The sequence below is a fragment of the Liolophura sinensis genome, chromosome 4 (genome assembly GCF_032854445.1).
Source record: "Liolophura sinensis isolate JHLJ2023 chromosome 4, CUHK_Ljap_v2, whole genome shotgun sequence".
NCBI lineage: Eukaryota > Metazoa > Mollusca > Polyplacophora > Chitonida > Chitonidae > Liolophura > Liolophura sinensis.
The window spans coordinates 11,322,598-11,342,092 of record NC_088298.1 but is presented as its reverse complement, the minus strand read 5'-3'; the positions used below and the strand labels follow the sequence as shown (position 1 = coordinate 11,342,092).

The following is a 19,495-nucleotide window of genomic DNA, read 5'->3' as shown; positions in this document are numbered from 1 at the left end:
TTGGACCTACGTGAGATGGATTCAAACGCCTTAAGCTTGAAGTCGCTACAAGGGCATTGTTTTTAAAAAAAATATTTATTTATTTATTTGATTAGTATTTTACGCCGTACTCAAGAATATTTCACTTATATCACGGCGGCCAGCTGTAGGGTGGGAGGAAACTGGGTAGAGCCCGGGGGAAACCCACGGCAATCCCCAAGTTGCTGAAGGACCTTTTTAAAGAAAATAGATACCGTAATAAATATTATTACGGAAGTGGAACAAATAACCAGACACATTCGCATGATGATAGACCTACTGGGTCAGACTTGGGTTTGAACGACCAGCAACAGGCGCAAGTGCTGTGGACGAATGGGGCCTCATACATGCACCAACGTCATCGCACTGTATTATATTCACTGTTGGTTAAATCAACACCCCCGAAATCGAAATCAAAAGAAGAAAAAGACTTACCAAAGCTACAGAAACCACAGCGAACAGTGCTTTCTAATCAATCCTTGGAGTATGAACGCGACTTTCCTGATCTGAATTGTCCATTGGAGTTTAGTTTAAATATCGAAACGGTTGCAACTTTTTCGTTTTGATTTTTTTGTTTGTCACCACTGCGTTCCTTCACAAATGTATAGCAACAAAAGCAGAGAAGGAAACACATTGTACTCTACACAGAAATTTCCACGTTCACATTGCACATTTGTTGATGTGCGGTATGCAGGATCCAGAATATGAATATCTCTATACACGTTAGAAGGGAACTTCCCATCACATCTGTCTGGCGTCATGGACTCGCCTTTAGACTTTCGCGATAGCAGACACAAACGCACAGGTCAGCCGCACGGCCGAGTCAAACCACTTTCATAGGTGGGGTCGTAGGTTCAGACACCAGGTGTGACGGAGACAAGAGGCTAGGTATTTTCCGCTACAATGCGCCCAGCTGTTCAACAACATGCTATGATCGGCAATAACGGAGCATCGCCACTCAATTACCTTTATACTCCAGACAAAAGCGTGAGCTAACGGCATATGGCTAAACGACGTATGTGGTATTCAAATATACTACAGTACCTGACTATCATATATTTACATACTAAGATGTGAAGAGCAACGTCGGGAAATTTCCAAACAATAAACCATGTATAAATCTACCGGTTTGACATTACAGTTCAACATTTTCAATTATAGACCTATAAGTAATACGGAAATCAAAAACATTATATTTAATGACAAGTTGTGATATTTAGCAATATGCCTACTAATACGCGTATGTGCACTAATGAACTGCATTCTTCAGCATTACTAGAGTTCCACCATGCACGAGGTCGCTGTAATATTGCGTATGTGGTGTTCAAAGGGAACAGAATCGACGCTGATAGGCTGATAGTGGGGAATAGGATTTCCTTTGTCATCTTGGTTAAGCCATGCAGCCTTGGTCACGCTTGAATAAATCTGCCCTTCGTAAAATTCATTTTAGGCTAGGTATATCTGAAGCCTGCCAGTATCCCTTTAAAACCATAATCATTCATTCATTCTTTCAAAGCATTGTTGTACAACGGCCATGACAAACAGGTAAATATCTCGCTGTCCAACACGTCTGGATGAAGTATTTCAAGTAATACTCAAAAGAAATTGATTTATCCTGTGGAAAACTAGTGCCCTATTCATACCTGACAAATCTTAACATTTAATTAATTTATTGATTTATTTGATTGGTGTTTTACGCCGTACTCAAGAATATTTCACATATACGACGGCGGCCAGCATTATGGTTGGTGGAAACCGGGCAGAATCCGGGGGAAACCCACGACCATCCGCAGGTTGCTGCAGACCTTCTGGCATGCAGCATGCAAGACTGGCAAAATGTGACTAATCGCCCTCTTGCCTTCGGTAATTCATCTCAGTGAAGCAGCACTAGACAGAAGAGCGGTGGAAATCCGCCCTGCAACAAGGAGGCACATTACATGCACTCTAAGGATTCCTTCGTCGTCATGTGAATGAAAAATTGTTAAGTACTACATTAAACCCCAAGCACTCACTCACTCACTCACCAAGCGTCGTCAAAAGCTGTGAGAAGCACCACTAATTCTGATTCTTATTTTAAGTCATGGCTTAATTACATTTGAACTTGCGGTTTCTCACTAGTTGACGGACTGGCATCTTGGGTCACATTGGTAGTTTGCATCTTGGGCCACATGGATAGTTTCTGTCTCGGGCCACATTGGTAGTTTTTGTCTTGGGCGACATTGGTAGTTTGTATTTTGGGTCACACTAGTAGTTTGTGTCTTGGGCCACATTGGTAGTTGGTATCTTGGGCCACATAGGTAGTTTGTCTTGGACCACATTGGTAGTTTCTTGGGTCACATTGGTAGTTTGTGTTTTTGGTCACATTGGTAGTTTGTGTCTGTTTGTTTATTAGATCAATGTTGAACGAAATGTTCAAGAATGCTTCCATGAGTAACACAACTGTCGGGTAAACGTAGGTCAAGGACACCGAGGTGCCTGGAGTAAACCATCGACCTTCATTAGTTACCTAACCAACTGACTATTGACTTAAAGTCGCAGCAAAAACAGCGACAGCTGGATTTGAACTTGTGACCTGAATGGTCAAGCATATATCACAGGTGAAATGTGGGATATTGTACAGATATTAGATGCCAGTTGAAATAAAAAATACAATCACCAAGTTAAGTAAACAATGACCATATAATTATATTGCACAAAAACTGATGACAGGTTTGATAAGTAGATAAACAATAGTAAATTCCAACAAGGGCATTGTACACATATTTGTGTTGTAAATTAACACTGTAAAAACTGATGAATATTAACAAGTTTCAAAAACAGACAAAAACATACTGCTTTAGAATTGAAACATATATATACTCCAGATAGAAATTATGAAAGTTTACCTTAAATTATGTAAAAAATATATTATCACACAAACTATTAATATAGCTGAAGAATGACAAGTTAACTTATACAAAAATACAGAATGAAAACTGCAACAACATTTAGCACCTTTGTGAAAACTGTGAAAGTTCACCTTAAAAATTTGTAAAAATATATTATCACACACTATATAGTTGAAGACTGACAAATGAACTTATACAAAAATACAGAATAAAAACTACAGCAATATTTAGCACCTTTCAGATCAGTCTCAGGAATTGCGCCATATGGCAGTCGCATTGCCTGTGTGCTTTCTCCTGTACTGCACATAGCCCACAGGTAAACCACAGAATTTGGTATAGGGCTTCAAACATTGTAATAAAACAGAAGTTCATTCATCTTGTAAAGAGTCCAGTTTGCCAGAAGAAAGAACGTAGCCTTGGCTGACTGCCAGTGGTATTGGCTTCTTTATCATCCTCTCCAGTGTCCTAAGGAAATAAAATAATAAATAAAATAAAAAAGAATTTTAAATGAGTTTCCAGAAAATTATTATTTACATAACTGAAGAAGAAAAGATGAATATACATATGAACTATATGATAAATTCAAGTAATGCCACTATTTTGCAGGGAAATATTTATTTATCTATTTATTTATCTGATCGGTGTTTTGCGTCGTACTCAAGAACATTTCATTTATGCAACGGCGACCAGCATTATGGTGGGAGGAAACTGGACAGAGCCCGGGGGATACCCAGGAACAACTGCAAGTTGTTGTAGGGAATATTTTCTTTTGAGATATTAAGATAAAAAACTGAAAACATGGGCATGCTTTATGGAATGAAGTTAAGAGTGAGAATCAGATGCGAGTTGGGTATCATGATGTTATGTAACTAAACGAGTGATAAACGAGCGATAAAAGAGCAATGTAGCGTAATACATTTCTGTATAATGTAATATAACCAACTGATGTAATAAAAGCAATCCCAAATTTTTGTTATGAACATTTCTCTGTAAATTTGAGATTATCATTTTTCAAACCGTTTATCTAGCATAATTGAAACTTTACAATTAAAGTTCTGTTACAAAATTTAGGATTATTGTGAGCTTATTCCACAAATTAGAAGAATATGTGTGCTCTTTGAAGTTATTTCGAATAGGAATTTAAAATGTGGCAGTGCCTAATGGAAATACTACCCGTACATTATTATAAAAGTTGGTGTTACAGGGTCCAGTGTGGACAGAGCGAGCGAGATGACTTATTACTGAGCTAGAGTAACGAAAGCAATGATAGTATATCATGACCATTGCACGTTAGGTTATAAACAAAGTACAGAGCAGCAGAAGCCAATTCCACAAAGCGATTTTTTTACTTATTAAAGCCAAAACCTAAAACGTAGATACGACATACTGGGATCAGTTGTTCAATAGTGTCTTAAAGTTAAGCCAGGCTTAAATTTTAATACCAGTCTCATCCTAATACAAAGTCAATAGCTCTTTAGTCTGGACAAATATTAATACCGGGCTTACATCCTGATACACTTTTGATTAATTATTTATTCATTTGATTGGTGTTTTACGCCGCACTCAAGAATATTTCACTTATACGTATAAATGAATAAACAATGTATTTATGTTCATCATTTAGTTTCTGTGGCCTAAAAATAAGTGTTTAAATCGTGTTTAAAATTTCCAATTTTAACTCAAGTCAACACATGTTTTGTGGAACTGACCCTTGATATACGTACATGTACCAGTCAGGAAAAAAACACAGAGTGAAGGAAGAGATGGCATAAAGCATTTCACAGACTGAGCTGATCAATTTACCTTTACTGTTGTCAAACTGTAAAGCAATATTAAATACAGAACCAAATACAACTCCTGCATATTTAAATTTGGGTGCCTTTTTGAGTTCCACTATTTGGGACGAATTTGAGAAAATGCTGAAATATACATGCATATAATATTTACCCAAATATTCAAAAAATTAACAGGGACTAATACACATTTTCATCACCAAAGATGAAAATAAAATAAAACACATTTTAACAATGTTTTTATAAAAGGCCCTTTGGGTCGTTGGGGAAATTTTGGGCATCATGCACCATTATTACAGGTACATTTATAAGAAAATGTTTGATTTTGATTTTATTTGATTGGTGTTTTTACTCAAGAATATTTTACTTATACGACGGCTGCCAGCATTATGGTGGGTGGAAACCGGGCAGAGCCCGGGGGAAACCCACGACCATCTGCAGGTTGCAGACCTTCCCACTTACAGCCAGAGAGGAAGCCAGCATGAGCTGGACTTGAACTCACAGCAACCGCATTGGTGAGAGAAAATGTTTGTTTTTGATCCTCAAGAATCCACCCCCGCACACCCACACCCCTTACCCTCCACCCCTGGCCACTCTCCTCCTCCCAAACAGGTGTAAGTAATTCACAAAGGGAAATAAAAATATAACGAACAACAGGCAAAAAGCAAAGAAAAACAGAACAAACACACCACACAGACTACATTCTCCACACAAAGCAACACAGCCAGAACATGATGGATAACAGAAGGCTTGACATCTACCCACAATGCACTGACGACATTCATCAATTTAATAATGTACTCACACAGGCCATTGTTCGAGCGGATCACCTATAAACTTCAATCAAGTGAGAGTTTAGTCATTTTATTTACAAGCATTTACTTCATTCGTGTTTAACATTATTTACACCACTGTTACATATTAAATTAATTTAATTTAACTTCTATGATTTACAAATCAAACGAGAGATACAGACATATATATATAATTGATAATATTAAGCAATTTTTTTTTTTACTTTCCATCTTCATTATTAAACAAAAAAAAAACAAATAGCAATAGAAAAACTACATCACACATGTACACTTAAACATGACAAAAGTGACACTTACACTGAGGGTCACAACACAGTGTTTTTTCCATCTGTGTATAAAAAGTGTTTTTTCCATCTGTGTATAAAAAGTGCTTGTTGTTTGTGCCGACTACTTTAAGAACTCTATCTATCCTAAATGAGCAAAAATTTCAACCCAAAAAGCGCATTTCAGGAGACCGATAAATATCATAAAATGTGACTTTTTCATGCAGAAACTTCCATTTTCCCCCATACAGTGTTAAGCTACCTGCACCTTCCCAACAAACCTCACACATTTATTTATTTATTTATTTCATTGGTGTTTTATGTCGTACTCAAAGATATTACACTTATATAATCAGCATATAATTATGGTGCGAGGAAACCAGGCACAGCCAGGTTGAAACCCACGACCATTCGCAGACTGCTGTCAGACCTTCCCAAATACTTATTCTGCATATAGTCAGATATTTAAATCTGGCAGCAATGCCATCAAATAGCTAATCTGTAAAAATGGTAGAAGACACACGAATGCAAAACAGCTCAAAACATAAAATACTGAAGTTATGAATTTGGTAATTTATGGTAATTAATATGCACACAAGGCATCAGAGATGAGACATCCTCATCATAGCATAGTGCTGAAGGTACTACCCCTAACATTTACCTTGATTCTCATACACGTATGTCTGTAAAACTTCAGTCCAATACACGAACTTCTCAAGATACTACCCCTAACATTTACCTTGATTCTCATACACGTATGTCTGTAAAACTTCAGTCCAATACATGAACTTCTCAAGATACTACCCCTAACATTTTACCTTGATTCTCATACATGTATGTCTGTAAAACTTCAGTTCAATACATGAACTTCTCAAGATACTACCCCTAACATTTACCTTGATTCTCATACATGTATGTCTGTAAAACTTCAGTTCAATACATGAACTTCTCAAGACACTACCCCTAACACTTACCTTGATTCTCATACATGTGTCTGTAAAACTTCAGTCCAATACATAAACTTCTCAAGATACTACTCTTAACATTTACCTTGATTCTCATACAACTATGTCTGTAAAACTTCAGTCCAATACATGAACTTCTCAAGATACTACCCCTAACATTTACCTTGATTCTCATACAACTATGTCTGTAAAACTTCAGTCCAATACATGAACTTCTCAAGATACTACCCCTAACATTTACCTTGATTCTCATACAACTATGTCTGTAAAACTTCAGTTCAATACATGAACTTCTCAAGATACTACCCCTAACATTTACCTTGATTCTCATACATGTGTCTGTAAAACTTCAGTCCAATACACGAACTTCTCAAGATACTACTCTTAACATTTACCTTGATTCTCATACATGTATGTCTGTAAAACTTCAGTCCAATACACGAACTTCTCAAGATACTACCCCTAACATTTACCTTGATTCTCATACAACTATGTCTGTAAAACTTCAGTCCAATACATGAACTTCTCAAGATACTACCCCTAACATTTACCTTGATTCTCATACAACTATGTCTGTAAAACTTCAGTCCAATACATGAACTTCTCAAGATACTACCCCTAACATTTACCTTGATTCTCATACAACTATGTCTGTAAAACTTCAGTCCAATACATGAACTTCTCAAGATACTACCCCTAACATTTACCTTGATTCTCATACAACTATGTCTGTAAAACTTCAGTCCAATACATGAACTTCTCAAGATACTACCCCTAACACTTACCTTGATTCTCATACAACTATGTCTGTAAAACTTCAGTCCAATACATGAACTTCTCAAGATACTACCCCTGACATTTACCTTGATTCTCATACACGTATGTCTGTAAAACTTCAGTTCAATACATGAACTTCTCAAGATACTACCCCTGACATTTACCTTGATTCTCATACACGTATGTCTGTAAAACTTCAGTCCAATACATGAACTTCTCAAGATACTACCCCTAACATTTACCTTGATTCTCATACATGTGTCTGTAAAACTTCAGTTCAATACACGAACTTCTCAAGATACTACTCTTAACATTTACCTTGATTCTCATACAACTATGTCTGTAAAACTTCAGTCCAATACATGAACTTCTCAAGATACTACCCCTAACACTTACCTTGATTCTCATACACGTATGTCTGTAAAACTTCAGTCCAATACATGAACTTCTCAAGATACTACCCCTAACACTTACCTTGATTCTCATACATGTGTCTGTAAAACTTCAGTTCAATACACGAACTTCTCAAGATACTACTCTTAACATTTACCTTGATTCTCATACAACTATGTCTGTAAAACTTCAGTCCAATACATAAACTTCTCAAGATACTACCCCTAACATTTACCTTGATTCTCATACAACTATGTCTGTAAAACTTCAGTCCAATACATGAACTTCTCAAGATACTACCCCTAACATTTACCTTGATTCTCATACATGTATGTCTGTAAAACTTCAGTCCAATACATGAACTTCTCAAGATACTACCCCTAACACTTACCTTGATTCTCATACACGTATGTCTGTAAAACTTCAGTCCAATACATGAACTTCTCAAGATACTACCCCTGACATTTACCTTGATTCTCATACACGTATGTCTGTAAAACTTCAGTCCAATACATGAACTTCTCAAGATACTACCCCTAACACTTACCTTGATTCTCATACATGTGTCTGTAAAACTTCAGTTCAATACACGAACTTCTCAAGATACTACTCTTAACATTTACCTTGATTCTCATACAACTATGTCTGTAAAACTTCAGTCCAATACATAAACTTCTCAAGATACTACCCCTAACATTTACCTTGATTCTCATACAACTATGTCTGTAAAACTTCAGTCCAATACATGAACTTCTCAAGGTACTAGCCTTAACATTTACCTTGATTCTCATACAACTATGTCTGTAAAACTTCAGTCCAATACATGAACTTCTCAAGATACTACCCCTAACATTTACCTTGATTCTCATACACGTATGTCTGTAAAACTTCAGTTCAATACATGAACTTCTCAAGATACTAGCCTTAACATTTACCTTGATTCTCATACATGTATGTCTGTAAAACTTCAGTCCAATACATGAACTTCTCAAGATACTACCCCTGACATTTACCTTGATTCTCATACACGTATGTCTGTAAAACTTCAGTTCAATACATGAACTTCTCAAGATACTACCCCTGACATTTACCTTGATTCTCATACACGTATGTCTGTAAAACTTCAGTCCAATACATGAACTTCTCAAGATACTAGCCTTAACATTTACCTTGATTCTCATACATGTATGTCTGTAAAACTTCAGTCCAATACACGAACTTCTCAAGATACTACCCCTAACATTTACCTTGATTCTCATACATGTATGTCTGTAAAACTTCAGTCCAATACATGAACTTCTCAAGATACTACCCCTAACACTTACCTTGATTCTCATACATGTATGTCTGTAAAACTTCAGTCCAATACACGAACTTCTCAAGATACTACCACCTAACATTTACCTTGATTCTCATACATGTATTCTACACTATGCAGTGAATTGTGTAATTTATGGTAATTAAAACTCATGCAGCAAATCAATGATGGAATGTCCCCTCTCATGGTTATTGTGCTCTACATGTGTGGAAAACTTGAGCTCATTTCATGCAGTTCTTTTTAAGATACCACCCTAACGTTTTATATAATGTTGCTTTCCTTATTATTGGGCAATGAAGCTGACGCTTGGGGATACAACATCAGCTAAGTCGGTATTTAGGGCAGGTGCACTAAAAGTAATCCTTTTTTGAAAGCCTGGAAATTAACCAACCTACCAACTAATGTAGTTTTGTCTCCAAAATGAAATTGAAAAGATTCCTAAACCGCAGAGAAAGTTATTCTTTACAGTGTGAAGTGTTGCAGACTTGTGTGTCCAAGTGCATGTCCATGTATGTGAAAACATTTGGGTGATGCACAGTGCATATGTTTAATACATAAACACATGTACTTTTTACAGTGTACAGATTTAATACAGGCATACCTTTGAGCCATGATGCGTCGTTGGTTGACATCCAGGTGGATAAGCTTGGGGTATTCTGGTTTCAGTTTTTCAATAGGTTTTATGGGCTAATTAAAAAAAAAAAGGATAGAAAAAAAAACATTCATTTATAACGCACAAGTAAAAAATTACCACAACTTTTATATGCCGCAGAAATTACATTATTTGTTAAAAACATTGTCTTGTTATGACAATCGAAACATTCTGTTTTAATCGATAAATGTAAATTTGAGAAATCTTCATTTATTTCTTTTGTCAGGTTTATCAGTCCTATTCCACTAATTTTATATTTTGAAACATTCTGAGAGAACTATGGGGTCCAGAGAAATGATCTCCACAGTTTTATGAAGGTTGCATTTTTCATGACCCAAACAAATAATTTTCATACTAATTTTTTTGCATAAAGTTCACTCAAACAAGTGCTTTAATGGTTGAAAAGGTTGAAGATTTACAGTTCTTCATCTGCCAATCAAACCATGACAAACAAATTATCCCACATCACTGACTTACTGGCAAATGTGCAGGTATCTGTTCAAACTCCAGGCTCCCTATAATGGGCATTTTGGTTCCGTCCAGCGACTTTGGCAATTCTGGACAGGATCGTCTCTGGCACATCCACACAAATGGAGCCACCAGTTTCTTCCTTTCAATCTTGGATGGTTTTGCCTTGATCGGTGGCAGTGGCATTTTGCGCTTCTCTTGCAGCAGTGGATGTAAGAGGACAAGTCCAGTCTCCATGAGGATAGTATTGAACCTGAAATCAACGCACAATTCAATTTTTATTTCCAAAAAAAACAAATATGTATACTGTTCATTTATGTGTGTTTATTGTTTTTTTTTTTTTTTTGAAAAGTTATGACAAACATATTTTGCGCAGATAATCTGGCAGTGGGGAACACTGGCCTCATTCATTTATTTATTCATGTTTGGGGCCTCCCTGGCTGAGTTGGTTAGCACGCTAGTGCAGCGCAATGACACAGGAGCCTCTCATCAATGTAGTTGCTGTGAGTTCAAGTCCAGCACACGCTGGCTTCCTCTCCGGCCCTATGTGGGAAGCTCTGTCAGCAACCTGCGGATGGTCGTGGGTTTCCCACGGGCTCTGTCCAGTTTCCTTCCCCCATAATGCTGGCTGCTGTCGTATAAGTAAAATATTCTTGAGTGCGGCGTAAAACATGAATCAAATAAATAAATAAATAAATAAATAAATTATTCATGTACTGCAAATATTCAAGATTATTTCACTTATAAGACAGCGGCCAGAATAATGGTGGGAGCAAACCGCACAGGATGCCTGTTTCAGGCTAAAAGGACATTATTTTATTAATAATGATAATAATTTATAAGTACTAACAATATATCTACAAGTAGCTCCTGAACTTAACAAAAACTTTAACAAACCCATACTAGTACTACTAGTAATTTTTATTTGGGAATATTAGTTGAAGAAATCGGCAGCGCCCGGAGTGAAGTCAAACCAACAATCTGTGTCAAGAGCATGAAAATGCTAAACTTTATCACAAGTGATGCTGAAATTTTCAGTTTAGAGCGAGCTCAACTCATATAAACACCGTACTGATGAACGCCAAGTGATCACCAATCCATGTCATGTTAGAGGACAAAAATGACCAAAAACCAGGACTGTTAACTCAGAGCTTATACGTCTACCATGGATCACAGATTTATTTATCTATTTGATTGGTGTTTTACGCCGTACTCAAGAATATTTAACTTATACGACGACGGCCAGCACTATGGTGGGTGGGAACCCAGCAGAGCCCGGGGGAAACTCACGACCATCCACAGGTTGCTGGAAGAACTCCATGGATCACAGAGCTATATCTACAAGAATTGTCATGTTTGATCACACAGATGTGATATTTTTCACCTACTGTCATCAAGGGACATTGGTTCATGTCATGCTTTTAGTACATTGTGTCAAACACCTTTATTAAATAAAGTCACATTTTGTCAAAGCCTGGTGTACAACAGAACATCAGATCACAGGCAAACCTTGCTACATATTGTCAAACTAAGTGCCGGCAAACTGTCACAAACTGTTACCAGATAGTTCAGTGTGTGTCACATTTTGTCACAGCCTGGTGTACAGCAGGACATCAGATCACAAGCCAACCTTGCTACATATTGTCAAACTAAGTGCCGGCAAACTGTCACAAACTGTTACCAGATAGTTCAGTGTGTGTCACATTTTGTCAAACCTGGTGAACAGCAGGACATCAGATCACAAGCCAACCTTGCTACATATTGTCAAACTAAGTGCCGGCAAACTGTCACAAACTGTTACCAGATAGTTCAGTGTGTGTCACATTTTGTCAAACCTGGTGTACAGCAGAACATCAGATCACAAGCCAACCTTGCTACATATTGTCAAACTAAGTGTGGGCAAACTGTCACAAAATATTACCACATATTTCAGTGTGTGTCACATTTTGTCACAACCCGGTGTACAGCAGAACATCACATCACAAGCAAACCTTGCTACATATTGTCAAACCAAGTGCCGGCAAACTGTCACAAAATATTACCACATATTTCAGTGTGTGTCACATTTTGTCATAGGTACGTGTGCACTGGAGGCAAGAGGATCTTAGTAGTACTTGTCAAACACTTTCATACACAAAAAAGGTAAATGGCTTAAGCTAAACCCTCATACAGAGCAAACCACACTTCTATTATGACAAACAACTTAAACTTGGGGCTCATTAAGCGTCTAATGGTAGTTTTGCAACAAAATAAGGTTATTTACAGCGAAGTCTTAAGTTTGTTAACATTTGATTTGATTTTGTATGTATCACACAGAAGTTTTACGCTTGCATTTTTATACTTACTTATACATGAAGCTGAATCAATAAACATGAACAGGTGTGATTTGGTAAAAACTAATATAACTTAAAATATGAGAAAACAGCAAACTTATTTATTTCATTGGGGTTTTACTGTGGACTGAAGAACAGCAGTCAGGGTCAAGGTCACAGCCCTTGAAAGTTGCCTTAGTCAAAACTAGTTTAATTTTGTGTTTTACAGGCCAACCAAAGCCAAAACATTAAAAAATCAAATAAAACTGAAACTCCAGCTTTCTATTTGTTTGATCTTGATTTTCCTATAATTTTCCTTTTTTTCTGAGATTTCCAATTAAATAAATATATCTACAACAGGAAAACTTGCTAAGACAGCCAACGTTTGCCACAAATCACATCATATTTAAGTTTCTTTCTTATACCCTCCTGCGACATTGCGAATGGGTTTACTTCTGCCCATAAAACAAAGATTTCAATTGGTGTGGCCTTCTTTTAAAAGATTCACAACAGGCTCTTCCATGGAAATGTACATGAATTGTAAGGTCAAAGAATCAGAGCAAACTGGTTCACTGGACAAAAAAAAAACTAATCTTAAGGTGTAAATACTGTAAGAATAGCCAATACTCACAACTGCCAGATTGAAGTAAACAGGTCCATCTTTTCCCGCTGGAGCTCTTCCAATTTGTCCTTATACAAAACTATGTTAGAATGATACCGTCTCTTAACACTGGCCCGGTACGCGATCAACTTCTTACGCTTCACTTCGATTGTGTCTTTGTCTTTTATTGTCTTCTGCAAATCATCTGTACAAAACAAAATTTAAAAAATATTTGATTTGCTTCACTTATGTCAATAATTAAAATCACCATGAACAAAAATGTGATTTAAATTTCATCCTTCTCAAAGATGCTCTTTTTTCCTAATACTGAGAGTTCCATCAACCTTGAGGTGTATTGAGATCTACACTTTTAAAAATATAATTTTCAGCACCAAAATTCAAATTTTTATGACCTTTATTTTAGCTCTAAATATGCAAAATTTAGCTTCTGGTAAGATTTTTAGAGCAAGTACACTGTACAAGGCCACCAATGTCATCTCCCTTTGTTCACATTGCTGAAACAGTGTGCCTGTTCATTGGTCTTCTACACTGACTTGAGCAGTCTCTTGCAGGATAAATTTGTGACATGTTTACTCATTGACAGGATACAGAAATATATGGTGTCAGTAACCCTCGTATATTTCTTTATCCTGCATCAGGACAAAATACTCCGCTTTCCATTGGACAACAACGGTCACGTGGGGTACAGATACATTCTCGAATTCCGCATATGACGACAACCATGTCTGCTGAGTAGGTTGTCTCCCTTCGTTGAGGTCCAACAATGGAAACATCGCTGAAGCAATTCACCTATACATCGGTCTTCTGCACTGAATTGATGGGCCTTTGCAGGATAAATTTGTTACATGGTTACTCCGTGATAGGATACAGAAATATATGGTGTCAATAATCCCTATATTAGGCTTGGTTGACACTTGGCCCAATATGAGGATTACCGACACCATATATTTGCGTATCCTATCCCTGAGTAACCACATAACTAATTAGATGCTTCCATTCATTGTTAGTGTTACCACAGGTATCTGTTTCAATCCTGCTCATGGTTTCTACATATACATATACCTATCAACTCACCAAGTATGTCATTAAACCGGCGGTAATACACATATTTCTCCAGCAAGTACTGAATCTTCTTTTCTGGTAGGTCCATGCCATGATGAAGAATATCAAATGCAAACTGGACAAAACACAGCAAATTATAATATTATAGATATGATACTTAAAGGTGGAGAAAACATAAAAATGACATAAAGTTCAGATGAAAGAGAGTGAAAAGTTATTCCTAAATGTGATCTTCAATATTCGTCGCATCCTTATTTAGAACATTATTATGCAACAACGATAAATACCAAAAGTTTGTCCCAAATACTCACCATATAAAAATATTTTCAAATACCCTTTTCTCTTGAAAAAAAATCCAGAAAAATATTAAAGATCATATTTGCAAATAAGTTTTGACGCTCTTACATCTGATTTTGGCATCATTTTTATGTTTTCTTCTCCTTTAAACAAGTACAAACATTATATACAATTCCATTTTTTAATACATGAAAACAACGTAAGAATGCCTGTCTAATGTATTTGTGAAATATCGCAGCGTGATGACCCAGCAGTCTCTCACCAATGCAGTCGCTGTGAGTTCAAGTCCAGCTCATGCTGGGTTCCTCTCCGGACGTACGTGGGAAGGCCTCCCAGCAACCTGTGGATGGTCGTGGGTTTCCCTCGGGCTCTGCCCGGTTTCCACCCACCATAATGCTAGCCCCCGTCATATAAGTGATATGTTCTTGAGTACGGCGTAAAACACCAATCAAATAAATAAATATTTGTGAAATGTGAAATAAGCCTTACAGAATTATGTTGTCTTAGGCCTACTACTTACATGCATATCTCTCTCACGTTAAGATTATCAGAGTTTGGTGTCTCAAAGACACTGAGACACCCCCCCTGGCTAACCCTACATGTATGCTTCCATCCCTCAACATTTCCAAAAAGAAAATTACCTTATAAACAAATGACAAGTTGTCATGTTGCTTAGTCTGGCTTCATCTAGACTACTTCATGGGCCTTTCATGAACATACACTCATTATTTATTTATTTATTTGATTGGTGTTTTACGCCGTACACAAGAACATTTCACTTATATGACAGCCACCAGCACTATGGTGGGAGGGAGTCCGGGAGAAACCCACGACCATCCGCAGGTTGCTAGCAGACCTTCCCACGTAGGGCCGGAGAGGTAGCCAGTCTGAGCTGGACTTGAACTCACAGCGACCGCATTGATGAGAGGCACCTGGGTCATTACGCTGCGCTTAGCGCGCTAACCAACTGAGCCATGGAGGCCCCAATATACACTAATGACACATCTCAATCAGAAGAGAATACAGCGTACACGAAAATCCATTACTGAACTTAGAACCTAAACAGGAGTAATTATTTTCATAATTATCTGATTGTAACTTATGCAAGTAGAAGTTTACATGATCGGAAGATGTATGCTAAGTTTCATGAAAATAGGTCCAGTGCTTTAGGAAGTGTTGCAATGACAAAACATGAATACATGGAAAAGCACAATTACGCAAAGTGCTACATGGAGGTAATTAAAAAAAATGGAGGTAATTAAGAAAATGAAAATTATTATGAAAATAATTATCCAATTACCATTAAACTTAAGCATGCAAAAGTTCAGATGATAGGCAAGATATGTGGTAAGTTTCATTGAAATGGGCACAGTAGTTTGGGATGAATGGACAAAATCGTGTCCACGGAGGGACGAACAGACGGTCAGACGGGGAGATTCCAGTATACCTTCCCTTAACTTCGCTGAGAGGGCTTACAACAACTCAGAGCAATACATTCACAGCAGTTTCATTGTATGTCTACGATTCCAAAATGACAGATACATGTAAATACTCACAGAATAGAGATTCCTTGATATTTTCTGTTCCCTATATGCCTGGTCTAGGATACTCAGGTTTCTTCGCATGGTCTCCACACTCAAGAAGAGATCACTTATACCATACTGTGTCTTCGGAAAAAAAACAAATAAATTAATACCATTACTGCATTACTACACATGTGTACCCACGGTTTTCATGGACACCATGTCAGTTCAAAGTGGTGAATATGTAACTGGAATTCTTACACTGTTCTCTTCGCTCGGTTCACCTTTGTCTCAGTAAAATTCTCACTGCAGCCAAATAGCCTACAAAGAGCTCTTACCAAGGGGATCACGAGTTCAAATCCAGGTGTAGTTAATTTGGCTGCAGCTCTAAGTCTGCATATTTCAGCAAGGCTGAAATATCATCGATGTGGGGTTTAATCCATAGGCCAAATCATTTATTCATTGTAAGTCAGCAGGTATACATGTAGTTAATACATGAAGGCATCAGACGGATTCCAAAAACCGATTTTGATTCATTACTTCAAACATAAAACCTCAATATAATACACTTCTATGATCCAAGGGCTTCAAATTTCTCCCAACACTTGCTTATAGACGTTTTCTCTAGTAACTTATGTAGTATAAAAGAGAACATTTAATTAACATTTCTAATTTTGATTCAAGAGGTCAAGATTGGCTCAATAGTTTGTGGGTTTGGTTTAAAGCAAAGGTGAATGGTTCACTATGGTTTAATCAGGACTGCTTCTCAAAAATTGTGTTAAAACACCAATCTGGTAGTGCTGAAAAATTGTTGAGAACAGTATACTACACAACTATTATTCAAATAATAATTTATTCAAATAAATTAACAAAGAAACTGCAGTACTTGAGTATTACCTAATCACTTTGCCTATCATTTGCAAAACTAGACAATCAACAGGAAATGCGAAAGCAAATGCACAACAAATTAAATGGCCTGGGAGCTGTGTGATATCTTGCTCATAATTAAATGAATACTTCGACCGTATTTTAACCTTTGTTTCCTTGTTAGACTGTGGTTTAATCTCACTTTCATCATTCTATCAGGCATATATCCTCTCACTGTAGCAGAATGGACCCAATGGGGACAAATTTATGGTGCTGCCTCACTGAAGCACCATGCCAAAGACATGATGCTTGGTCCATTCCTCTTATGCTGAGCGACAACAAGGTATTTTTTTTATTTATTTGCTTATCTGGTGTTTTACACCGTACTCAGGAATATTTCACTGAGACAACGGCAGCCAGCATCATGGCTGGAGAAAACCAGACAGAGTAGGCTGCTGGCAGACCTTCCCAGACCCACGTACAGCCAGAGAGGAATCCAGTAAGAGCTGGACTTAAATTCACAGCAACTGCATTGATGAGAGGCTCCTGGGTCATTACGCCGTGCTTGCATTCTAATCACCTAGGTCACGAATCCCCCATCCCCTCACCACTCCCGCCCCACCTCCAAATGAGATCGTACCAAGGCTACTGGTTTTAAAATCTTAAGCTGGTGCAATCTGCATTGAGTTTTATCATGACATCTCTGCTCATGTTCAGTCATTTTCCTGTACAATTATACCAGAATGCATTGGGACAAGTTTGACCATACTAAGAGACACCCCAATGAATACGACATAGCACCAATCAATGTGCACACCACCATAGATGGGTGAATGTACGTCTATCATTTGTGGACTTCTGCTTTTATCCAATAGGCAATATTTTTACTAACCGTAGTTTCCATCTGTGATCCTGGTTTCAACTTCGTCACCATCAGCTGTTCTCGGTCAGCTACTTTCTTCTTAGCCATGTTTTCAAAATCTTCATTTCTAAAATATAAAATTATTTCACTGATGCAAAATTTTACAGGAACAAACTTCACGCAGAGCTGTTAGTGGATAAGGGATTAGATTCTGCACATGAAGTTACATCTCAGACTCAGGATATACAGGCTTCCCTCCACTGCCCAATGCACCCGGTGATAAAGGGGATCAAATCTGTCTGGTTCAAATTACCCCAATCCACAACTGGCCACTTTGTCCAACTTTGGCAGCTTTTACATGGCACCAAGGGGATGTCAGCATACAACCAATCAAATGCATTTTAACATCATCAGGAGGCTTTTCAGGCAGAAGGTTTCCACTGGGCACTCTGGTGACCCCCGAGCATAAATCTGAAAGCTGTCACGTTATAAGTCAAAAGTTCTTTGCTGTGTCTTTGTACATTTTACGCACATGAACAGTTCTTTATTTATCTGTATTTCACTGGTGTTCTATTTAACTCTGTACTCAAGAATTTTTCTCTTATAAAAATGACAATCATAAGAGCAGAAGAAAATGGAGTGCAAAACGTAAACTATGGACCTTCACCAGGTATCTGACAAACCCCAGATATAAAACCACAGACGAAGCAGCAACAGTTCGAAGTGAGTGAGTGAGTGAGTGAGTGAGGGAGCGAGCGAGGGAGCAAGCGAGTGCTTGGGGTTTAACATGGTAATTTTTCAGACATATGACGACAAAGGAATCCTTAGAGTGCATGTAATATGCCTCCTTGTTGCAGGATGGATTTCTACCACTCTTTTATCTAGTGCTGCTTCACTGAGACGCAGAGAGTTTTACCGAAGGCAAGTAAGCCGCCCGACCGAGCCATTATACTAATCTACCGCTCCCGAAGCGACGCTCTACCAACTGTGTTCTCAAGGCCGGTCAGCTGGATTTGAACACGAGACCTGGTAAATCAAGGGCCTGATGACACCAGAGAGTTTTTGACAGCAAAGATTTACTATACTATCTCCACATGAATAATCATAGCACCAATCAGACGATTTTATTGTTATAATAAATTGAGAGATTATTTACTTATTTGATTGGTGTTCTATCTTGTGCTCAAGAATATTTCACTTATACAATGGCAGCCAGCATTATGCATGGTTGGAGGAAGCCAGGCTCTGGGAAACCCATGACCATTCAATCGTTGCTGAGAAACCTTCCCATGAACAACCAGAAAGGTAGCCATCGTGAGCTGGACATGAGTGCATCAAAAAGAGAGGAATCCTCAGCAATGCATGGTGTTTACAGATGTCTATCTAGAACTTACAGTTCATCTACTTCTTTCTTCACTTTAGCAAACATCCTCCAGACACATCTGTAACGCTGCATTAACTCCATGTAACTCTTATCCTTCAACAAGGCAAAAAAACTTACATATTAGACTAAATTTTTACCAATACTTATTGTAATGATTCAATAATTTCAGATGAAATTTGAGCAAAAACAAATTTATTACAGATGCTTCATCATTTA

At 37.5% G+C, this 19,495-nt stretch overlaps 1 protein-coding gene across 4 annotated transcripts; it reads right to left on the bottom strand.

Moving 5' to 3' along the window:
• Positions 1-2,873: 2,873 nt before the first annotated feature.
• LOC135464935 (uncharacterized) lies at positions 2,874-19,372 on the bottom strand. 4 transcript variants are annotated; one of them, XM_064742520.1, is made up of 9 exons: positions 19,290-19,372; positions 17,926-18,022; positions 16,200-16,310; positions 14,359-14,461; positions 13,294-13,468; positions 10,360-10,603; positions 9,832-9,917; positions 5,505-5,536; positions 2,874-3,371 (listed from the first exon to the last, which is right to left on the bottom strand). In XM_064742520.1, exons 1-8 carry the CDS (start codon positions 19,358-19,360, stop codon positions 5,530-5,532), a joined length of 894 nt encoding a protein of 297 aa, XP_064598590.1. In that variant the 5' UTR covers positions 19,361-19,372; the 3' UTR covers positions 2,874-3,371; positions 5,505-5,529. The 4 variants fall into 4 exon arrangements, with proteins under 4 accessions (XP_064598590.1, XP_064598592.1, XP_064598591.1 ...); XM_064742522.1 differs by having other exon boundaries at positions 5,505-5,529; XM_064742521.1 differs by lacking the exon at positions 2,874-3,371 and having other exon boundaries at positions 5,465-5,536.
• Positions 19,373-19,495: the final 123 nt, after the last annotated feature.